The following is a 24889-nucleotide window of genomic DNA, read 5'->3' as shown; positions in this document are numbered from 1 at the left end:
TTCTAGATGTCCTGGAGCTTCTCATCGGAGAGTTGCCCTGGAGAGAAGGAAAACTAGTAGAACTCAAGCAGATATTGAGAATGAAAATGGGCCCACTCTACTAGATCCTGCAGGTACCTTATCTCCAGAAGCAGACTGTTTGGGGACAGGCGCAGTGCCTGTGGAGCGGCACTTGACATCAGCATCTCTTCCCACATGGAGTGAGGAGCCTGGCCTTGACAACCCTGCCTTTGAGGAGAGCGCTGGAGCTGACAGTATGTGTGGTGCAACTCCTTGTGTATTTCATCTCTATTTCCCTTCTTCCCACTACTTGCCCAAGATGTACTTTTTTCATCTTTAAAGAAAAATTTAAAAAATAAAAATAAGAAAACAAACAGAAATAAAAGAAACTTCATTGAGATATAATTTATATACATCATTCACCCTTTTCATTGTACAGTTCTAACAGTTTGCATTTTAGAAACAAATCACAAATCTTACCCCCGAGGCAGATGGTCCTAACCCATCCCTTTTCTGTTGCAGTCTGTGCACTCACTAGTCATTCGCGTGGTTATTACTGTCTGTGTTCAGAAACTTGTTTGCTTCTTGTCATAAGAAGTCAACATCAAGAACAACACAATTAAATGCTATTCTGTGTCAGGCACTGTGCTAAACATTTTATATGTATTAGCTATTTAGATGCTTGTAACATTTTAAGTTTGGGTTTGTTTTTTTTTAAACAAGAAAACTGAGGCTTGAGAGATTAATTGGTCAAGTTTCTACAACCAGTAAATGACTAGGTTTGTATTTGACTCCAAGACCATGCATCTCACCATTATACACCTCTGGTACCAGCCACTGCTCTGTTACCCACTAGGAAGTTAACAGAAGGCCTGTAGTCATGGATCTTGGGCATATCATGGTAGTGGGCCCTTGATATTTCCTTTTAAAAATGATTTTCTTTTTCCAAGCTCTACTACAAATTTGAATTTTCCTTGCCGCAACTATGCGCCTTCTTCATTTCCTACGTCTCCGTTCAAGACCCACCTCTTCTTACGAGCTGGATGTGGCTACTCTCTCAACACCTGTGCTGTTTCTATGCCAGAGAGCTAGTGTTTCCTTTGTACTGCCTCACATTATGTACAGTTGTTTCGTGGTCCAAATTTTCTCTCATCAATGAGGACAGAATGACTTTCTTTTCATATTTCTTAATCAGATCACTGTGTCGTCCCTAGTGATCTGATACATAGTAGCTATTTATTATTTACTGATCACTTTTAGTAGAGAAAATTTTTAGATAATCTTAACAACAGATATTTTGTCATTTTGTTTCTTATCCAGTGATACTGCTTAGCTGTTAATCATGTATTAATGTGACATACTTACCTGAAGATAATCAGAATATAAATTGTTGGGTTTGTTTATTTTTTTAACATCTGTTTTTGTCTGTCTCATTTTTAACTTGGCAGCCACACAACAGCCACTTAGTTTACCAGAAGGAGAAATCACCACGATTGAAATTCATCGGTCCAATCCTTACATTCAGTTAGGAATCAGCATTGTGGGTGGCAACGAAACACCTTTGATTAACATTGTCATCCAGGAGGTCTATCGGGATGGGGTCATTGCCAGAGACGGGAGACTTCTTGCTGGAGACCAGATTCTTCAGGTATCAGTTTTAATTATTCTGTTAACTTGTGCCTTTTTGTTCCATTCTTAACACTTAAACCTTAGAAAATTGTGCTGTTATGGAACCTAAATTATATATAGATTAGTTTTACTGTTTCTATATGCAAAACATCAGAATTTATGTGTAATTTGTGGTATTTTCCCATATACACAGAGTATTTTTTCTTCCTATCTTAATTTTCATTCCTGCATGCAATGTGGCTTGGCACATGATCTCAGGCTCGCTGAGCTAGCTAGACTCTTCCTTGGGCTGACTAGCCTCTTCCTGCTTGGACTTCTTGAATGGCTGTTCAAGGGTCACCTTCATCCAAGTTGAAATTATCATCTCATTGGTATTATTTTATACCCAGTTTTCCCATTCATTACCTTCATTGTTGGATTTATCCTTTTGTATACAGACTACTAAAATCTAGAAAAGAAGGAACCATGCAGCACTCATAATTTATACCACAGATTATAAGATAGAGTTCAGAAATCTTGCAGTCATCTCCTATCAACTCCCTAATGCACTCTCCTCAGCAAACACCCTAACTCTGCATTTTCAATAATCCCCTTCGCTCCCCTTACTGTTTTCCCTTTCAGAAGATGATCTTTAAGAAGAAACAGGTATTCTCCAAAAATAACTAGCATGGGATAAGATACTTTATTAGAGGGCAAGTTGAGATGAGGGGAGGAGAATGGTAAGAGTTCTACAATACCGGAGTTGATGTTAATACCGGCCTGGACCATTTTCATCATACAAAGGTGATAATAATTGAAGCTTAAAAATGGATAACTTCTAGGAGAGGGAGGAAATATTCATGAACAAGAGAAAATGTCTCCTGTCAACCCAAGCGCAGGGACTCCTCTCTCTCCTTGGATTTGTGGTTCGGTCCTTCACCATGACCTGTTGATATCTACCCCCTACTTCCATTTTCCTGCCACTTCTTGAGTCTAGGACTTCTCTTCTTCATATCTAACTTAGTAGAATACCCCATCATATACTTCTGCCTCCCAACTCTCCTCCCTTAAATCTGAAACAATCTCTGCCAGGTTAATACATCAGTAACCCTGCTTGCCTTGCAAAGGTTCAACTAGGAGGTCAAGTCCAGACTGATTAATCTAATAGTCAGGGTCCTCCACAGTCTCTTCTACAACCTGTCTTGTTAATCTCAATTCTTCATTTCAGGCACACCAGCTCATTCATTTCTCACAACATTCTAGGCACTATACTAGTTGCTGGTGGTACATTTCAGAGCAAAATACTGACCTGTCCTCGTGGAATATACTGTCTAGTGGAAGAGCCAGACATAGCAGTCTTCTTCCTTCCCTGCAAACACCTTATTCCCACATTGCAGCCTGTCCTCATCTCATGAGCCAGTTTGTTCACCTTCATCCTTAAAGCTTTTGTTCAGCCATTCTCCCCCATACTGATTCCTCCTACATTAGTTATTATTGGCATTCATCACTTTTCTTTTCATCACTTGGCACGTGATGAGTTACAGAGAATTGTTTGAACATTTTACGTATGTAGGCATGATCTAAGGTAATTGCAACCACCCTAATGGTACAGATTATGATACAGATTTCTCATAGCTTGTAGTAAGTGCTCAGAAAATATTTGCTGAGTCAATAAAAGAGTGAATTTGAATATAAGATGCTGTTGGGAATAGCCATCTCCTTTATTAAAAGAAAAACTTGGTTAGGATTTTTAGTTGTTGAAAAGAAATCTCTAGACTTGGGGCTATGGGAGTCTACAAAGGCAGCCAGGATTGACCCTACTAGGGATTCTTGGGTTTGATTTCCACTCCCGCTTGTATGCTGCTTTTCATGGTGTATTATTCCTGAAAATAATTAACACCAAGCCCAAAACCCTTCCTTCATTACCCCTAGGCATGGCTGAGACAGACTGAACTTTCAAACAGTGTTTTTTTTTTACCAAATACTTAGACGTAATAGAGGAATACAGGAACATAACTAATCCAGCTCATATAAAATCAGATTTCTGATCCTGTCATAGCTAGCTATTTAGTTATCCTAGCTGCATTTTATGATATTAGTACTTTAGCTGCACAGGCTGGCACAACTTGTAGGACCCCTTGTATTATTTACATGCTAGCTCCTGACTTGATTTTGCAGAGAGGGACTCTTACAGCTCATTTCCCAGATTCATCCTCCCAGACATCTTGACACTTTGGTGGTCAGGACCAGGAAGGGCAGATAGTCCTTTTCTGCAGCCCACTGAGTGTTCTTTGACTCTTCCACTTCTGGGCTTTTTAGCTGAAATGTAAGTGTACACTTATTTTTTGCTACTTGCCCAGTATTGTTACAAATGTTTTTATTTATATTTCTTAGAATATAACAGATTCGTTTAAGTTTTTTTTACTAATACATTTCATCAGTGGGCTTGTTTCTATTTTAGAGAATGGTTCATTAACACTACTGAATCTTTAGACCTCAAAAGATTGTAATTATCTGAAATTATCAACCATATTTTTGGGAATTAATTCAGTTATAAAGTCTACATTGTAGAAATTCCACTGCATTATTACTGTTTATGGAAACCTGTATACTAATAACTCCAATAATGGCAATCTTACATCTAGTTTACTGATTCAAATTGATAAGAAAAGTCTGAGCACATAATCTGATTAATGAATTCACAAAGGGTCTCTCCTATTATAGGCCCTGACTTCTGGTTGGCTTTTAACTGGTGTGTTGGAGCCAAGTAAAGCCACCCCCGTTTCCCACATATGGACTGTTTATGGTTATTCAAGAGTAAACACTTGGAAAGAGGCCTATTGGTATTTTTTACTATCTGGTTACCTCCAACTTTGTATAAGCTAAATAAATATAACACAGTGAGCCAATTTGAAAATCTCAAAGAGGCAGTAAGATGGTTGATTTGCAGACCAGAGAGCTAGCTTGCATTTTCATTTTTGCAGACCATATACATAAGCAGTGTGTGGCTTTGGTGGTTTTCCCACATTTATATATATTTATTTACATATACAAATGTTATTAAATAGCCTCTTTGAAAAGGAGAACCATATGCTTTCAGAGCTTTTTGCTACTCTTAGAGTTTCATATGCAGCCTCTTTGAGCAGTTTTGAAGAAAAAAAATACTGCTATTATAAATTACCTCACTATCATTAATAAAAGTAATATAACTTAGAACATTATTAAGAATAAGTATTTTCAGTTTAATGAAGTCATCAATAATGGCATTTTCAGTTCTGAAGGAAAATAATTACAGCTGTTGATTGTATTGATAAAAAAACATTTAGCTCAAAAATGAGATAGTTTGCTATGCTGATGTTATTTTTACAAAATCTAGAAACAATATTTTATTTGGTTTCTGCTTTCTCTGAATTTCACTGGCAACCATGCATTCCTGGAGGAAAAATCTTTTTCCAGTTGTAGAATATTCCCCAGCCTGCTTCACAAAGATGTTATGAGGCTGCATGTTTACACATGGCTGGATTTTAGCCAGACGTTTTGTAAAGTCATTTGTGATAGTGTGATATGTCTGAATATAAGACAGAAAAATGTGAACCTACAGGTAGGTAGCTTTGTAGCTAAATAGTTGGAAACGGTGGTTTGACTAATGAATCTATATCTGCGTGGATTTTTAGAAGCTGCTTTCTAAATATAATAGAACTTCAGAAGTTCCATTCTTGACCCTGTATTATTCAATACTTTTACCAAGGACTTGGATGACTACCAAATAAATAGATGTTGCAGACTTGGGAGAAAGCAAGTTCGTGTGTGACATCTGTGCATTTGGTGACTGAATTCTGAAAGGTGTTAATAGGTCAAAATCAACAAAATTCAAAATAGTATTTACAACTATCAATCCTAAGTAAATAGGAAGAGGAAAGTCTTGCCTAATGTGGATTTGTGTGAAAAAGATGTAAGAATTTTAGGTGATCATAAACACCTAACTCAGAGCCTGTCATATAACAGATGGTCAGAGGATGTTGGTTTCATCTCAGACCGATTCAGAGAAGAACTCTAATTGTGATAAATGCTAAGAATCATGCTCATCTCTTGTAACTAAAGAAATAATTGAAGTTAGGTGTATTTTCTAAGTGCTGTTACATACCCAAGGATCAGTCACTATACTTTTTTCGAGATTATAAAGGTGAATACATAAATGTTATATGAGTATTGAATAATGCATTAGATATACATTATATTTTACTTTTAATGGTAAAAACCGTAATTACTTTTGCACCAACCTAATATTTCTGTGCTGAAGAATTAGAGTGAAATTACAATTAACCTGGTTTTCTTTCAGGTAAAAGTCACTTATCTAAAATAAGTTTGTATACCTGAAATGTGCTACTTTCCTTAAAATAACAATTTATTTTCTCTAGCTTAAGTGTATTTAATTTGGAAAAAGCAAATTTGTAATCTAGTAAAACTTAAATTTCTGTTCCACTAGAATTAGTATTTATTTCATTAGCACTTGCCACATGTTAATCTGTTCATTCTCATACTGATCCCATGAAGTAAACACATTTTACAGATGAGGAGACTCATTCAGACAAGTTCTATAATTTGCCTAAGTTATCAGTTAGTAAATGGTAGTACCTAGGACTCTAATTCAAGACCGTCATTAAAGCCCGTGATCCTAGCTACTATTCTCTCCTTGATGCTAGTCATTGTAAGTTAATATTAGAAACTCTGTTTTTAAATGTCTTTAATATGGTTTTCTTTGTAAATAATGATTATATAGCATTCTCACCATACTTAGCACTCTCACAATACTTAACTTAGTTTCCTGTGGAAATGTCACATAAACATTCCTACAAATTGGAAAAATAAAAGGTTGTCACACTTCGGTCACAATTCTTTTTTTCTAGGTCAACAACTACAATATCAGCAATGTGTCCCATAACTATGCCCGAGCTGTCCTTTCCCAGCCCTGCAACACACTGCATCTTACTGTGCTTCGAGAGAGGCGCTTTGGCAACCGAGCACACAACCATTCTGATAGTAACTCTCCACGAGAAGAGATTTTCCAAGTGGCTCTTCATAAACGGGACTCTGGTGAACAGCTTGGCATTAAATTGGTGCGAAGGACAGATGAGCCAGGGGTTTTTATTCTTGACCTGTTGGAAGGGGGGTTGGCTGCCCAGGACGGCAGGCTAAGCAGCAATGACCGAGTGCTGGCCATCAATGGGCACGACCTGAAGCATGGAACTCCGGAGCTTGCTGCCCAGATTATTCAGGTAAACCCTCTTGGCCTTCATTCCAAAGGCTTGGCCGAAATGATCATATAGTAGTATTTGTTTTCACTGGCCAATAACATCAGAATTCAGGGGACATTTTATATTTCATTAGAAAATCAGGTGTGGCTACCTGAATTCTTTAAAATCCACACTAGTATAACTTCATTGGAGATAGTTTTTTCTAAAAACTATATCCCTGTGAATTTTGGGGATGGTTATTTACTGAGCGTAGGCTCTACTGTTTCACATTCATTTCTCATTTGGGTCCTGGGTTCTACTATTAAGCCAGATGTAGCAGATGATAGTGTCCACCTTTTAGAAGTGAGGAAAGGGAGGCTCAAAAGAGCTGTGATTACCAAGGATCTGACTTACCTGGTCTCTTAACTCCCTGTCAGGATCTATATAAATAGAGGAAGAATAAATCTTATCTCTATAGTGCTTTGTTGTTGTTTCTAAGGAATTCACAGTGTTTAAAATACATGATAAAATTTGTCCTCATAGCATCTTTGTGACGTAAGTAAGGATAGTCATTATTAGAGAAAGAACATGTTTTTCATAAAAGCATGAAGACGGATAAGTTGGAAAGTCATCCAGAGGAGATCTATACATTCTGCAACATGCCATAGCATTTAATGATATGAGCAACTTCTACAGTGATAAGGGTGCAACAAAAAGATGTCTTTCTTAAAGTTAGCAAAACAAAACACTGTAAAGGAAACCAAGAATTATGTAATTGAGGATCAGGAAGTAGGGTAGGCCGATAGTCATTGAAGAATGTGTTTACAACACAGAATCAAATAACAATGAAAATTTAAGACTATAAGAAAATCCAAGTCTCAACTCTCTTTATTGTATTGAGAGGAGATTCTGATATTGGTCTAATTTCATAGACTTGAGGTTGAAAGAAATTGGATGCCTTAAAATTTCCTCAAATCAAAGGCAACATTAGGACCTATATCTGTGGGTATTAGCCAGCAGCTGCACCACTAAAACCCAGCTCATCTTGTAAGAGTGGAGATTAGTGGGAGGGAGGGGAGAAAAGAGGAGGAGGAAGAAGAAAGCTAATAGAGTTATAGCATCTGTTTGAGTAAAAGAGTCAAGTGAGAGGCCAGATCAATAAGACAGAAAATAATAGATGGACTATATGTATTTCAGGCAATGCTTAAATTATCTAATCTAGTTCATTCAATTGGATGATTCTAACTAAATTTCTAACCAAAATGTGAAAAATACAGATACACAGATAGAAAATGTATTTTAAATTGTCCGTGATCATATTTTATATTTGGATGTTATAAATAGTTTCAACGTATTTTGTGCTATAATTTTCTCCAAATAATGGAAAACTAAAGTTGCTCTGTTTCTTTTTGAAAATAAGTAAAAGCCTTATTGTTTTTGGATTTTAAAAAATAACATATACTCCATGTCTTAAAAGGAGACCAATAGTAAATGATTTTAGTAAGGCATTAAACTTGTTTCTCACTTCTTTTCTAATGTAAGATTTGAAAATAAAGTGATTTCTTAACATTATTGACTATAATCATGGGAGAGGTCTCCACTTTGTACCACAATTTCTTTAAAGCAGGCTATCATATTTTCCCATAGGAATTACAGTAAAATTGGGCATTGTGGTCATGACCAAGAGTCAGCATCAAATAAATTAGACTTATAATTTAAAAGGAAGCATTAAATAACTTGTAAAAATGTAACTGATGTAAACATATGTTCAAAATATGATAGCTAACAAGCCTCTAAATTTAAAACGATAGTCATGAACCTCTAAAATAATTTAACACTTGAGACGTGTGTCACATTCACACACGTATGCTATATATATACACACACATACATATAAAGTCTTGTTATGCAGGATTTCTGTAGTCATTCTTTTCAAGAATGTTGAAGCCGATATCCTACTTTTGACTCAGACCTATAGCAGCAGAAACAAAGCTGTGCAGAATTTCATTACGATTTCTGAAGTAGCCACCATGGAAATTTATTTCAAAAGTCACAATGGACTTTAATCAAGTTTTGAAGCAGTTCTTCCTTTTGTTTTATTTCCTTTGCTCTGTCTTGCAATATTAAGGCCAACCTTGAAGATGCAAAGTAGTATTACAGGAAAAGTTACCAATCACGGGGCGATAAGAGCCCAGGCAGTGTGACCACTTTGCCTTGGTCATTTTGGAGGTGGGGTTGCAGAGGGCATGCCCAAGATTTTTGTGTGTATGCGCTTCAACTGCTGAAGTTTTAAGATATTAGCTAATGAAATGAACTCATTCCTCTTGCCACCAGTTGCTTGCGGTCACTGTCCAGATGACGCCCTGGTACAGTGATTAAGAAGTTCATTGAAAATTACACTGTGTGTTATCTTTAAAATGACAAACATCATTAGTCACTTGTGGTAATGTATTTGTGTTTTCTCCAGGCCAGTGGAGAGAGAGTGAATTTAACAATTGCTAGACCAGGGAAACCCCAGCCTGGTAACACCATTAGAGAAGCAGGAAATCATAGCAGCAGCAGCCAGCACCACACACCACCACCGTATTATAGCAGACCAAGCTCACATAAGGTGAGGATTTTTTTTTTTATGCCACCATCAAAGGATCATTGTTACAAGCTGGTAAGATTTAAATGAAGGTTTTTTTGTGTGTGAGTCATACCTCAATAAAGCAGTTTTTTAAAAAAAAGATTCAAATGAGGGTTGTTATTCTGTTGAAAAATATAGGTGTTTGGAATATGAAATGTATATGTTTTGCTGTCTTGGAAAGTGACCGCTTTGTTCCTTAGATCTGGAGATAGTTTCTTGGAGGGGAAATTTCCTTTGCCAGGCGATTAACAAGAAGCGTGAAATCTTCTATCTGTTTAATCCTACTTGAAAGTGGAATTTATCTTGGGTTGCTTATTTAAATATAAGAGTTAGTTAATGAAAAAACATAAGACAAGATTGACAAATCTATGCTTAATAATTGAGCCTGTTGCCTACGGAACCTGAATTAGATACATGAAGATTAAACATATGAATCATGAATTTTGATAGGTACATATATAGCATATTTACATATATAGCATATATAGCATATAGCATATTTGATAGGTACATATATAGCATATTTCTTTTTATGTTAAAGCTTAGAGGAATATTACCCTAAATCATTTAAAATTCCCATATGTTAAGCTTTGTTACTGTTTCTTCAGAATCAGTATTTCACTGGTTTTATAATGTATTCTACCTGAGCTGAGAATTTTGATGCTACCTCACTTTCAGTCCAAAAATCTGAAAGGATGATACTTTAGCATTCTTGATATTATTTACTTCATTTCATCCTTCATTTGAACTCTTAACTTCCAGTGGGCCAGAAGTTTTAAAACAATGATGTTATGCTTACCCGATTATGCAAAAATAAAAGCTAAATGTGACCTACCAGAGTAATTCTCCTTAAGTAAAATTAAATTGCTTTACTAAGCAAAAACTTATTTATTGTCACCTGAAAGTAACATTTGAGTGAATAATTAGCTTTGGAGTCTGTCTCTGGTACCCTAAGAAAGCATAGCTTAAAGACACAGTATTTTTGGCCCATTGGGTTTATATGGTTTTCTGAGCTTAAGTTCTCTACAGACTTGTCACTGGTCTTTGATTTAGTTAATACTAAAAAGAAATTATAATCACAGACTTCATTCTCATTTCTGAGCAAAACCAAAATGTATGAAGGAAACCTATAATTTGCCTTTAAATAATGACTGTGGAAAAGGGGTAATTGTTTTAAACAGGACTTTTTGAATAGGCGTTGTTTCATATAGCTAGTCCTTGCTTTACAAGTTTTTTATACATATAAAACTATAATATAAGGTACAAGTTGATAATTGAATCTTTTATGTTATTGAATTTTATAATTTGAGATATGGGTGTATATAACAACATTATAGTTTTAAGAGAGTTTGAAAAACTGTAATTAATAATTCCAGTATTCCTATAGCAAACTCTCCTTAATTCAATTTGTTGTGGGCACATGTATTTTTCTGTCATAACTATGCTAATTCTCATTCTCTTTAATTTTATATGACAATGTTCTAAATAGTGATGCTGAATTTGTTCTATTCCAGGCACTCTGCAAACCTGGCTGGTTAGAAAAACCACTTGAAATGGAATGTGTTCATTTAGCTATTTACTACTAACATGCTCCATTTGTTTTGTCAAATCCTGATACAGCAAAGTAAAGGTCTCCTAGGGAAAACACATACACATTCACCAAAACAATCTTTTCAGACAATTATAATCATTCTGAAAAAATTAAAATATATATTAGTCTTCTATAAAGCTTCCCAGTAGCTGTTCTGATAAACATTCATGTTTGTTTTAGGAAGTTCCTTGAAGCAAACTGAGTATAATCTTTGAAGTTTGGTTGGGTTCCTGGGTAAAAATTGCATACATTTTAGACACCTAGAGTAATAAAATACCCACACTTTGCTTAAATATGTAAGGGCTGAACCTGCTTAAATAAATATACTCAAGGTTGAGTTTACCTGAGTTGTCTTCAGAATAAAGTTGTGTTTGTCTAATTTTGAAGGCTGCTGACAAAAATTTCATACCTTTAGATAGGAGATTGCCTTAAAACATTTACAAATTTTCTCCTTGGTCATAACATTTTCTGGGAATACTATGCTGCTATTACACATAGCTCCTTTGGTAAAATTTCAAGAGTATAGATTTCACATCTGGAGAAGGGTAGATAGGCCTAGAATTCCAGGCCCTGATTTAGAGATTTGATAAATGCCATTATTAACAGTTAAATACATGTCAATTCTCTAATGTGATTTAAGGAAATGTTATAATTCTGTGAATGTAATTTGTATTTTTTATATTATTAACAATTTTAATTATCTACAACATTCTCTTAAAAGTTAATAAGTGTTAAAACCTTCTGAGACATTATCTTACACTGTACACTTAATGGGATAGTTCTTGTGTAGGTGCATATATACAATATGTACATGTCGTCTATCACACTATATAAACATATACAAAATACTATTTGTATTAATGTATAGTACATTCTTTTAACATACATAAATTTTGAATCCCAGGACAGTTGCCTATATTAACATGATTCGGGACAAGTTACATGACCTCCCTAAGTTTGTTTCATCATCTGTAAAATGGGGTCAATAATAATATATAATTTCAGGACTTTTGTGAAGGTTAAATGAAATAATGCATGTAAAGGCATTAGCTTTTCACAGGCTAAGCCCAAATGTTAATTATTATTTTAATATTAATATTGCATATGTACATCTTATTTTTTACTGAATTCTAATTCAAAAGAAAAGTGATGTTTTAAATTCTTTTTCTTCCAGGAACATCTCAATAATAAGTAGTAGTAACAAATGTCAGTAAAAATAGGAGATATTAATTTGTTGGGAATTTATTTCCCTGTCATTAACTTTTTCAAAAATTCAGTCATTTTATATCCTTTTAGCTTTTCATGAAGATTTTGAAGGTAGATTTGCATCTTCTTCATGATTGAGCACTCATAGTAGTAGTCAGTGAGAATCAGGAGATAGGTCGATGGCCTTTTTCTGGCAGTTGCCAAAATCTACACTTTTGTACTACTCTGTCAACTTTTCTTTCAAAGAAATGGGGGAAAGATGGAAGTAAAATTAATTGATTTGTCTTCAGAATCTTAAAACTCAAAAGCATCATTTCCTTTTGTGAAGTTGATCAAACATGAAGCTCAAACAAATTATACAAATGATGTGCTTATTTTACTTTGACTGCTGTATTTCAGCAGTCCTGAGTTTTTTCAGCTACATAAACAGTCATATGAAAATAACATAGTCCAAAATTTGACATTGATCCACAGCAGACTTATTAAGAACTGTGTATTACTTTCATTTGCAATTAAGGAATAAAAAATAATTACTTTATAAATGCCATGTAAGTTATTACCTTAGTTTGAAGTAATAACTTTACTTCAACTATATTTTATTCATTATCCAATGATTTTTTTCTTGTATGTTTTAGGATCTTACTCAGTGTGTTACATGCCAAGAAAAACACATTACTGTAAAGAAGGAACCACATGAATCCCTTGGCATGACCGTTGCTGGGGGCAGGGGAAGTAAGAGTGGTGAGCTGCCCATCTTTGTGACCAGTGTGCCACCCCATGGCTGCCTTGCACGAGATGGCAGAATAAAGAGAGGTAAGATGGGATCTTGAAAAATTTTACCACATCTTATTTCTGAATTAAATGCACATTAAAAAAAATAAAGAATATCTACAAAGTATCTATTAAACATGACTTTTTAAAGTTCTTTAAACTGTCCCTTGCATATGGAAGCATAAAGTCATTCTATGAGGTTAGAAAAATGCCTTATATAAAGGAAAGTTGCTGAACCTTGATGACAGTTCCAGAATTTGCTAACAGTTACTCAGACTCTTAGATTATTTTATCTTGGGAAAAGATCCTCTAGCATTACAACAGACTTAGATACTCCGAAGGGCCATCTCACTGAAAAATGTTTCTTTTAATAAAGTGTCTGTGTAGAAGGGGACTCAGAGAGGAGGTGGAGCAGAAGACAAAATTAATTTTAGGGATAAATGCATTTGCCATTTCATATTCCCTATCAATGCTATATAATTTGTATAGATGGGGGTTGCAGCTAGCCACTATTGCCATGGTAAAAATAGCAGTCTCCATTGACTTAGTTTGTATATGAGGTAAGAAAAGTGACTCTGAAAACCTATTTTTCCAGGAATGAAGTTGAACCCCTACCTCACACCATAAACACAAATTAAATCATAATGGATTCAAGATCTAAATATAAGAGCTGAAATTCTTAGAAGAGAACACAAATGTAAATCCTCATGACTTTGGATTAGGCAGTAGTTTCTTAGATATGACACTAAAAGCAAAAGCAACAGAATAAAATATAGACAGACTGGACTTTAAAACTGCAAACTTTTGTGCTACAAAGAATACAACCAAGCAAATGAAAAAATAACCCACAGAATGGGAAAAACATTTGCAAATTATATATATGACAAATGACTTGTGTCTAGAATATATATTCTTACAACTCTAATTAAAAAGACAGAAAACACAACATAAAGATGAGGAAAGAATCTGAATAGACATTTCTCTAAAGAAGATAAATAAATGGCCAGTTTTCCCATGAAAAGATGCTCAGGCTGGGTGTGGTGGCTCACGCCTGTAATCTCACCACTTTGGGAGGCCAAGGCAGGTGGGTCGCTTGAGCCCAGGAGTTTGAGAACAGTCTGGGCAATATGGCACAACCTTGTCTCTACAAAAAATACAAAAATTAGCCAGCTGTGGTGGTGTGAATCTGTAGTAATCCCAGTTAGTTAGGAGCTGAGGTGGGAGGATCACCTGAGCTCCAGAGGGTCAAGGCTACAGTGAGCTGAGATCATGCCACTGTACTCCAGCCTAGCATCAGAGTGAGATCCTGTCTCAAACGCAAATCAAAACCACAGTGAGATACTACTTCACAACCAGTAGGATGACAATAATGAAAAAGACAGCCAATAACAAACACTGGCAAGGATGTGGAGCAGTGGAAACCCTCATTAATTGCTGGTGGGAATATAAAGTGGTACAACTGTTTTTGGAAAACAGTTCGGTAGTTCCTCAAAGAGTTAAACTGATTCCTCATATAGTTACCATATGACCAGCAATTCCACTTCTAGAGAAATGAAAACAGCTGTTCATATGAAAACTTGTATACCAGTGTTCATAGCAGCATTATTCACAATAGCCAGAAAGTGGAAACCACTCAAATGTCCATCAGCTGATGAATGGATCAATGGAATGTGGTCTACCCATACAGCAAAATATGATTTGGCTATGAAAAGGACTGAAGTACTGGCACAAATTAAAAGGATGAACCCTGAAAATATTATGCAAGTAAAAGAAGCTAGATATAAAAGACCATGTATGATTCCATTTACATGAAATGTTCAGAAGAGGCAAATCTGTAGAGACAGAAAGTAGATTAGTAGTTGCTTAGGGTTGGGGAAGGGAAATGATGGGTATAGAGGGAGTGATTAAAATGTTCTCAAAATTACTGTCGTGATGATTGCACAACTGTGAATATATTAAAACCATAAAATTATGTTCTTTAAATGGGTGAATTGAATAGTATGTGAATTATTTCTCAAGCTGCTATTAAGTAAAGGTTATTTATCCAGTTGTAGTATTGGGGTAATTTTATTTCCTTTTTGTTCTTTTATTGTGTTTTCTAAATTTTCTTCAATGAGAATGATTTGCTTTAATAATCTGAAAAACTGATGATAAATTGGGAGAGATAAATTTCTGTAGACTTTGTAGCACAAATGTCTGCTTCCTACAAAACTAATCCTTTCCTAACCTTTGATATAATCCTCATTGCCATTTTTTATTATATTACTTAGCAGAGCAACAGTTCTTTTCTTCCTGAAACAGGGAAGACATTCAAACCGCAAGTTTCATTTCTTCGTGTGGGCCCAGGGATAGCTTCTCTGTACATATTCTGATGTTTGCCCTGAATAAACTATACAGGGCTGTCCTTATGTATAGAACTGTGTAAATATAAAGCAGAATACATTAAAGATTTATTTCTAAGGGCAAAGGATCAAGTGATTTTTGATTGGACAGAATTGTAGAAATCTCTGAAACTCTTAAGAAGAGAAATGAACCTGCCCAGGGCCTGTACACAGCTAAACTCAGACTGATGATTCGAACTTCCAATCATGTCAAGGTGCCTCAGGCCACACTTTTTTCTATGTATTATGACATTATTTTAAAATTATGGAATGTTTTCTGTGCATTGGGTTTCTTCTCAATATTATAAAAATTACAAAGAAATAATAAATGCCATTTATTATTATACCTTATCTCATCAGAGTTGGGGGAACTAACTTTTGTTGCTTAGTTTATAAACAACAAGATTTGCAGGTGAAAACTCAGTGGCTCAGCTCATTTTTCTTGTTTCTTCATCTGAACAGGTGATGTGTTGCTAAATATCAACGGCATTGATTTGACCAATTTAAGTCACAGTGAGGCAGTTGCAATGCTGAAAGCCAGTGCCGCGTCCCCTGCTGTTGCCCTTAAAGCACTTGAGGTCCAGATTGTTGAGGAGGCGACTCAGAACGCGGAGGAGCAGCCGAGTACTTTCAGCGAAAATGAGTATGATGCCAGTTGGTCCCCATCATGGGTCATGTGGCTTGGGCTTCCCAGGTACTGAGCGCTTTCTTGTTGCTTTATGGAAATCATAATCATGCTTGCAGCCCTTATCAGTGTGTAGCATGATAAATTTACTCGTTGGGATAAAAAAAAAAAGCTTTAATTCAGTAAAATAGCAACATCAAATCAAATTACAAAAGAAAAGGATAATTTTTCTTAGGATATTACACTTTAAAAGGTACACAAAGAAAGCAGTTGTGTCCATTCCTGTTAAGGCTCCTCAGTGGGCTAGCCATGAGATTGGATAACCCAGCCTCTTGCTTAGAAAAGTTGTCGTTTACCAGCACTCATTCTGCTATGTGCTGAGACTTCATGCATTTTTCATCAGAAAACCCAGGCCAATCTTGGGGCTTCCCCCCATCCCAGAAGCCTTTCTTAACACCTTTTTAAATTTATTTTAACTCGCTAAAAAAGGCGGCATTTAAAACTCAATTTTTATTGGATACAAGAGTCTATTAAGCCAAACCATTAGTGTTCAAGAATGGCTGCTTCACTTTTATTTTTTATAAATGTGACCAGCCAAGATATGCTGTGGTTGGTCAGTGTCGGGGTCACAGAAGCACATGGAACCTCCAGTGGCATCCCAGGGTACATTCCTTTCCGCGGTTGTTGTTGTTTGACATTTGAGATAGGAAGAATGTGTTCCTATCATCATTTGTTGTCTAATCCGTTTAGAGTCTTACCGTACCTAAGAATCCTAAAACTAAGCTATGAAGCATTTTGACTTTTGACCAAGTATGAAAATTATTGATTCTTTAAAATAAAACAATAAGAATTTGCTATTTTCTGAGCCACCTGACTCGTGGGATACATTTATAACAGCAACTAGCATTTATATAGTGCTTCAAGGCCCTTTGCTCATAGTGGGTGAGAAGTGGTCTACTCGTGCAGTGGCTGGGCAGCACGTTGCAGACCTCAGAGCTCGTCTGCACCTCTAATGATGGGGCAGGCAGAGAGCAGCAGCGTCCTGGAGAAACTTGGTCCCTAGTGCTTCCTTTAATTTTCCTTATCTGATATACCAGTCTAGTTTGGAGGTTGGCACATTGACCTCTTTGTTCAGAGCATTTTCTGGTGTGCCAGGCATAATAGCAAAGATTTTAGATGAGAAATACACAGTATAGTAAAATCTGTTTTTGAGCCCACCTGTGTTGAAAGAATACCTGTCGATAAAAGGCTACTTATTCAATGTGTGTATGGAGGTCTCTGTTGAATGCAAAGCTATATTCAACAGCCATGTGTCCTCCTCAGTGGGTGCAGGTGGCCCCTATATGCAGGTTTCACACGGCATAGTGTAGCAGCTCTGCTCTGCTTTTCTTGAAAAGGGAGATTCTTCCACTGCGATTTGCTGGGGTATACAAGAAAGCTGTTTGTTTCAGAAGATGCAGCATTAGGAAAATAACCAACACTGTCCCTTTAAATCCAGGCCAGTGCATGGGACCTTGTTCCATCCCAGAAGCCTTTCTTATCAGTGAGCTAGGAAACTAGATAAGATGAGAAGTTCTGGCATGGTAAACATTGCTTTATAGAATTGGCTTTATTAAGAAATAATAAAACAGGATTTTTAAAATTATTTATTATATTTATATTATATATATTTATTATTTTATTATGGATTTAAAACAGGAAACCTTGCCTTCCATGCATTTAGATCCAGTTCCACCTAAAGATGAAAGATATTTATTTATTATGAAGAGATTTTTTTTTTCCTTATCATTTAGGTGTGGTTTTTTTGTTTGTTTTGTTTTTAAGATTTTACTCACTGCTTGTTCCCAAATCCATAGAGCTATGGAAACATAAGTACATTTTTTTTTTCTCCCTCTCTGGACACATCCTGCAATCTGGCAGTAGCATTCTAACTGTAGTTTCTCAGTGTCTATGATACATTTATATATGCATGTGTGTGTATAGATGTGTATATATTTTCTTTTTTTTTAAAGATGGGGTCTTGCTCTGTCACCCAAGTTGGCATGATCATAGCTCACTGCAGCCTCAAGCTCCTGGGCACAAGCCATCATCCTGTCTCAGCCTCCCAGTAACTGGGACTACAGACACATGACGCTGTACCCAGCTTGTCTATGATAGAAAAAAACAGAAAAAGATTTTTTGTTAGTGTTTTCCAGATTGATTTCTCTATTTTGGCAATTAGAGTCTCCCTTAAAATGAAAACATCCTAAGTAAAGGAGAAAATAACAAATAACTCCTCATGTAGACTAAAAGCCTATAGGACCTTTAGAAAAGAGAGATAATTATCTGCCTTCTTTTCGGAAGCTGCGTTCCTAATCTTTTTCTTCTTTCATTTGCATGCTGGGCTTGGCAGTACTAGACCTCTTTCATCCCACATTGTAATTCCTCTTGTAGATAAAAGTGATTAGTAGAATTGAGGACTTTGTTGACAATGCAGTGAGCTGATATAGATACATGACCTTTTTGTACAGGTTACTGAGGTGTAATTTGTAACCAGGTTCTCTACTTGTGTGTGTGTGTGTATGTGTGTGTGTGTGTCTTCACTTGGGAAGACTGAAAAAAGTTGGAGAAATTTGAGTCTACCTAGGACTGTGTCTGTGCTAGAAAATGGATTGTCAAAATAATCTATTTATTAATAGCCCTTTTTCTTTTTTCCAAGAGTGGTAAATATAACATGGTATGGGGTTATAACAAAAATAAGCGGCTATAAAAGCCTCCATGTTAATTTTTTCTTTATTTTTCTGTTTGTTTATAGCACACTTCATAGCTGCCACGATATAGTTTTACGAAGAAGTTACTTGGGAAGTTGGGGCTTTAGTATCGTTGGTGGATATGAAGAAAACCACACCAATCAGCCTTTTTTCATTAAAACTATTGTCTTGGGAACTCCAGCTTATTATGATGGAAGATTAAAGTGAGTCTTGTTCTAATTAATGATGTGATTCATGGTGATGACATTGGACATGATCTAGACCAGGGGTCAGGGGTCAGCACTAAATCCAGCCCATTATCTTTTTGAAAATAAAGTTTCATTGCAGTGCAGCTACACTTACTGGTTTATGTACTCTCTGGCTCCCACACTACACCAGCGGAGTTGATGTCATCGTGACAGAGACTGTATGGGTCTTGAAGCCTAAAATATTTACCATCTGACCCCTTACAGAAAAAATTTGCCAATCCCGATCTAGACTGAAATGTTACCTTTACTGTCTTGTCACTTATAGCTATGTTTCATTAATCTGATGACAGAAACTGAACCTGAGTTATTTCATCGGACATATTTCATTCATCACGTTGTGATGTGACATTGAGCGCTGAGTAAGTTTCCCACACAGCCTACTCAGGTCCAGTCCTGTCATTAGATGACTCTGCTTTATTTTTCTCCATAGCACTCATCTCTACCTGAGATCGTATTTATGCAAGCTCCATAAGGGAGGGATCTTGTTGCATTTATTGTTATATCCCTAGCAGTCATAACAATACCTTGCATAAAGTAAGATCTCCATAAATATTTGATGAATGAATGTACAATAGCTTACAGGATGCCTGGCGCAGTGCTAAGTGCTGTGCATGCATTATGTAATCTTTTTAACAATGCTATGAGGTAAGTTTCTTTATTATCCCTGTTTTAAAACAAACAAGATAACTGAGGCTTGGAAAGGTTAAGAAACTTGCCCACAATGAAACAGCTGAAAGTGGTTGGCTGGCATTCAAACCCAGGACTATCTGGCTCTAGATCCCTGGACTTTAACCCCTCTGCCAGCCTCTACCACTGAGCAAAAGTCCTCGCTCAGTGTACAGTGTCTTATCAAAGCTCGGGCACTGGGAGAAGAAAAGAGAAGGTGTCATGGCAAGACATCATCACCAGCAGAGAGGAGGTAGTTGATTGTAAATTCTTAATACCTGGTTTACGAAGGAAGAACCAGTTCTTAAAAAGTAAATGTTGACATTCTATATAGAATGCTATGCAGATGGAGAATGTACACTGTTTGCAAGGAGTAAGTGACATCTAAATAATGTATGGAAAGGTGATTGGGAGTGGTATGCTCCAGGTCAGCCTATATTGATAAAGATGGAAAAAAATCATTTTAGGAGGAAAGAGTAGGGAAAAATGAATTAATCACTCTCTTAGCTAAGTTACTCAACCAGTCTGGGCCTCTGTTAATTATAATTTGTATTCCTCCTACTTCCAAAAAGAAATTGAAGTAATTAACAATAAAATAGTATATTTATGGTATAAATAGAAGACCAAAAACCATAAGGATAATTATGGTAATTATAAGGCTGGAAAGGTCCTCCAATTCATCATCCATCCATAATAATTCTGCTTAGAGTACAGTGAGTGTCAACAGCTGAAAGAAGAGGAAGTATGGGTCTTATTTCCAATCTAATTCAGCCCTCAGATGTATGAGCTCTAAGAATGAATAGAAAAATAGCAGTCAAAATAATAACCCCCTTCAAATGCATGACTTGGTATTTTTTTAAAGAGAGAGCATATTTATATTTTGCTTAAATTAGTGTGAAAATTACTCTGCTTGTCCTTGACATTCACCTACTGGTTATGGAGTCATCGGCACAGGGGTTTCCTTGATTGGCAAGGGAAAGCCAGCATAGGCTTAAGGGCTGTCCCAGACAAAGTAGATTATACACCCTAACCATTGACAGTTCAGTGGTAAGTGAAACCGCATTTTTCATGCTACATAAATCTCAATTGGGATATTTTTAATACCATGAAAATAGTAACATTCTGTATCTGTCTCTCTTTGTCCAGGTGTGGCGACATGATTGTGGCCGTAAATGGGCTGTCGACCGTGGGCATGAGCCACTCTGCACTAGTTCCCATGTTGAAGGAGCAGAGGAACAAAGTCACTCTGACCGTTATTTGTTGGCCTGGCAGCCTTGTATAGATTTTGGAAATTGGTTTCAAATCTTGCATCTTCCTTTTTTAGATTTTTGAAAGAAAACCCTTTGGTTTCATTGTGTTTGTGGTTTAGGAGCTGCTGACACTGCTGGTATACACAGGGCCAAAACCCACTAAGATTGTCCGTTTATGTTTATTTAAATGGTTTCCTAAGTTAGTTACATTTCTTTTAGCTGGGAAACAGTCTTCCACTAACCTTTGTGAGTTTATATTTTCAGAATTCAGACTTAGTTGTTAAAATGTTACCTATGGTAATGAGCAAAGCTCACCCAAACTGTGCCCCAGCTGGAGTAAAGACCTTCTGGTGGGTCTTTGTTTTCAGTAACTGAATCATAGAACGAGTTCTGTATCCCTCAGGCCTGATGTCAGCGAAGCCAGTAACAACAGCGTGTACTGCCACTGTCATAACCAATACCATGAATGAATATACTTTAAATTTTGGTGATAACTGTTCCCCATTTTTTTTTTTTTTTTTTTTTTTTTTTTTTTTTTTTTGAGCCAGAGTCTCACTCTGTCACCCAGGCTGGAGTGCAGTGGCACAGTCTCAGCTCACTGCAAGCTCCACCTCCTGGGTTCACGCCATTCTCCCACCTCAGCCTCCCGAGTAGCTGGGACTACAGGCGTGCGCCACCATGCCCAGCTAATTTTTTGTACTTTTAGTAGAGACGGGGTTTCACCGTGTTAGCCAGGATGGTCTCAATCTCCTGACCTTGTGATCTGCCCGCCTCAGCCTCCCAAAGTGCTGGGATTACAGGTGTGAGCCGCCGCACCCGGCCGTTCCCATTTTTTATTGGTGCCAACATTTCAAAACTTCATACTGTTTATAAACTGATTTTCTGGTTTATTTCTACTGTAATCTCTCAATATTCATAGAAGATGAAGAAATAAGTCTGACAACACTAAAGAAATTTCTTAATATACTATTATTAGAATAGTAGAGGATAAAAGATAATGTTATCCAGTTACAAAGGAATTTGGATGATAATTATAACTTAATGTTAGAGATGGTAAAGCTGCACTTACTTGAACAGCCCAAAAGCATTAAAAATCTATTTCCAGAGGAATGTTTTGCTATGTAGGGAAATTTTGAAGTAGTTTTTGCTAAAAAATTATTTCTAGAGTTGTGTTATTCTTAGCAGTAATCTTGGCTAGAAATGTTTTTGTGATTTATGCGATTAAACGAAATGATAAAGATAAAACCATATTATTAAATACATATATATCACAGCTAAGTAGGAGAAAGGGAGACCTTTTTATTTTGTTCAGGTAGGAGTATTTCTTGTGTATTTTAGAAACAATTATTTTTCCCATTATTTCTTATGACATTAGTTGTTTCAAGTAGGAGACAGAAAAGTTCTGTTTTGTTGGAAATGTAGGTTTTAGATGTATCTTTCAGTCAGCTCTCAGTCACTAGACTATTTCATATTTTTTGAAATGTTTTTGAAAATTATGACTAGCCCATTTTTTGTCCTTTATTCAACATACTTATCCTCTGAACACATAAATAAGTGAATAAGATAAAAATATCTTTACCTTAATATTATACATACTTGAAAAAAATTTCATTTAGAAACCTAGTTCAGAATCTGAGCTAATTTACAAGTGACCTCTGTAATAAATGGTATTGATAATCAGAGAATGTATTTCAGAATACTACAGTACAATATATTATGAAGCATGACCACTTTATTTTGAAACTTAGCAATTGTATTGCTGGGGTTTATTGTATCTGTAGCATGTCACTGATTATTTCAGTTAGTTTTATAATGATTTTTTAAAAACATATCTATTTGGAATAAGATACAGCAACAATCATTGCTACTGACTTGTTCAACCCCTTAGTTACACTGTATGATCAACATATAACAAGATACAGTGGAATGGCCCATACAGTATATTACTGTTGTGTGATGATTGGCTTTGGAAGCAATTTGATTTTGAAATGCCTTGATATTCTGATTGACATGGAACAAGTTTTTTCCCTGCTCCCCAAATAGAATTTTGTAACCAACTTTGCTATTTTTTTAAAGTTTGTAAGAATGTGTCATTTCTTGGGGAGTAGCCATCCATCAACAAATATCCTGACTGCTACTTTGTTATATACAAAATACTTACATTGAACCTGGTGGCATAATGAGTATTTTGAAAGAAGAAATTTTTTCACTCTCATTTTTATAGAAATCTTGGAGTCAGCTTAAGCTGTAGCTTTTATGACAAAAGACAGTCATTTTTGGTTAGAGTGATATTTGGTGATGGAAACTTGTTCATAATTTATTGTTACTATAGAACTATTTGGATTTTCTCATTTTTAGTTCTGATAGTTAAATATTTTGGTTTGTTCTGTGCCTTCAGTTTAAATTATTTCAGGATTTTTCAGATGTTTAAATAATGGTGTGAATCATTCAGGATGGAAATAAAAGTCATCCTTTCTGTAATAGTGACGTTGTCTCTTTTCTTGAACAGCAGCTGTTAACTTAGTCTGTGATCTGTATTTTTGTTGCTGGCTCCACTGTCCTTATAATATACCGAGCACCGAGCATGAAACCTCAGGATCACAAACCCACCTTATTCTCACCCCACAGTTTTTCTTTTTCCTTTTTTTTTTTTTTTTTTTTTGAGATGGAGTCTCGGTCTGTCACCCAGGCTGGAGTGCGGTGGCACGATCTTGGCTCATTGCAACCTCTGCCTCTGTGGTTTGAGAAATTCTCCTACCTCAGCCTTCTGAGTAGCTGGAACTACAGGTGCCCACCACCAGGCCTGGCTAATTTTTATATTTTCAGTAGAGACAGTTTTGCCATGTGGGCCAGGCTGGTCTCGAACTGCTGGCCTCAGGTGATCCACCTGCCTCAGCCTCCCAAGGCACTGGGATTACAGAGGTGAGCTACCAGGCCTGGCCTCTTTTTCTTTTCTAATATGGTTACTAGGAAAAAAAAAAAATTTGTAACTGAAAGAAACAAAGTTGTCTCCTAGTTTTCTAGTAAGTTAAGTTCAAACCAAGGCCTCTGTGGTCAGACTCCTAATTGGATTGTCCAGATGGCTCCATGGTGCCGTTTACCCTCCCTTGCTCCAGCAGCCTCCTCAGAGCACACACTTATGGTATTTCCTCCAACTGTAAAGCTTTTTCTTCTCTGCTGGTTCACGTTGTTCCCATATCTGGAGTGAGGGCTCAAGTGACGCTCCATGTGTCTCACTCTCAACTGCACTCCCCACTTTCCTTCCTAATGGTGAATCTCCATAGGCCTTTGTGTATGCATTTCTTCTGGCCTCGATCTCTTGCTACCTAGTTAGAGTTTTAAGTACCATCTTTAACCTTGCAACTTGGAGCACCACTGACACCTAAGTCTACAGCTCCCACAGTCCACAGCCTGAGACAGACACCTAGATCTCAGCACCTCCAAAACTGAAATCTGTGCTTTCCCAAGCATTTGCCTACTTCCTATCTCTTCATCTTTCAATCCAAACTCTTAAGCCTTGAGAGTAACTTCTGAACCCCAACTCTAATCATATCCTTGCCCTGTTTAAAAATCTTCATTTGGCTGGGCGCAGTGGCTAACACCTGTAATCCCAGCACTTTGGGAGGCCGAGGCAGGCAGATCACGAGGTCAGGAGATCAAGACCATCCTGGCTAACACACTACTAAAAATACAAAAAAATTAGCCGGGTGTGGTGGCGGGCGCCTGTAGTCCCAGCTACTTGGGAGGCTGAGGCAGGAGAATGTTGTGAATCCGGGAGGTGGAGCTTGCAGTGAGCTGAGATAGCACCACTGCACTCCAGCCTGGGTGACAGAGCAAGACTCCGTCTCAAAACAAAAAACAAAAACAAACAAACAAAAAATTTGTTCCATGTTGTCTGCAGGATAAATCAAAAGCCTTGGTATAGCACAA

The 24889-nt window shown here is 36.6% G+C and overlaps 1 protein-coding gene across 7 annotated transcripts in view; it reads left to right on the top strand.

The window, feature by feature from the left end:
- The window catches only part of LNX2 (ligand of numb-protein X 2), a 75594-nt gene extending 52154 nt beyond the window's left edge, over positions 1-23440 (top strand). For all 7 annotated transcript variants that reach the window (XM_522642.8, XM_063792014.1, XM_016925107.4 and 4 more), the window contains 8 exons: positions 7-254; positions 1449-1648; positions 6516-6884; positions 9310-9453; positions 12904-13081; positions 15883-16114; positions 18840-18998; positions 20856-23440. In XM_522642.8, the coding sequence (XP_522642.1) occupies positions 7-254; positions 1449-1648; positions 6516-6884; positions 9310-9453; positions 12904-13081; positions 15883-16114; positions 18840-18998; positions 20856-20991 (1666 nt within the window). In that variant the 3' untranslated portion in view covers positions 20992-23440. The remainder of the gene's footprint in view (positions 1-6; positions 255-1448; positions 1649-6515; positions 6885-9309; positions 9454-12903; positions 13082-15882; positions 16115-18839; positions 18999-20855) is intronic.
- The last annotated feature ends 1449 nt before the right edge of the window (positions 23441-24889 follow it).

This window comes from Pan troglodytes, chromosome 14 (genome assembly GCF_028858775.2).
Source record: "Pan troglodytes isolate AG18354 chromosome 14, NHGRI_mPanTro3-v2.0_pri, whole genome shotgun sequence".
Taxonomy (NCBI): Eukaryota; Metazoa; Chordata; class Mammalia; order Primates; family Hominidae; genus Pan; species Pan troglodytes.
This window is presented reverse-complemented; position numbering and strand designations above follow the sequence as displayed.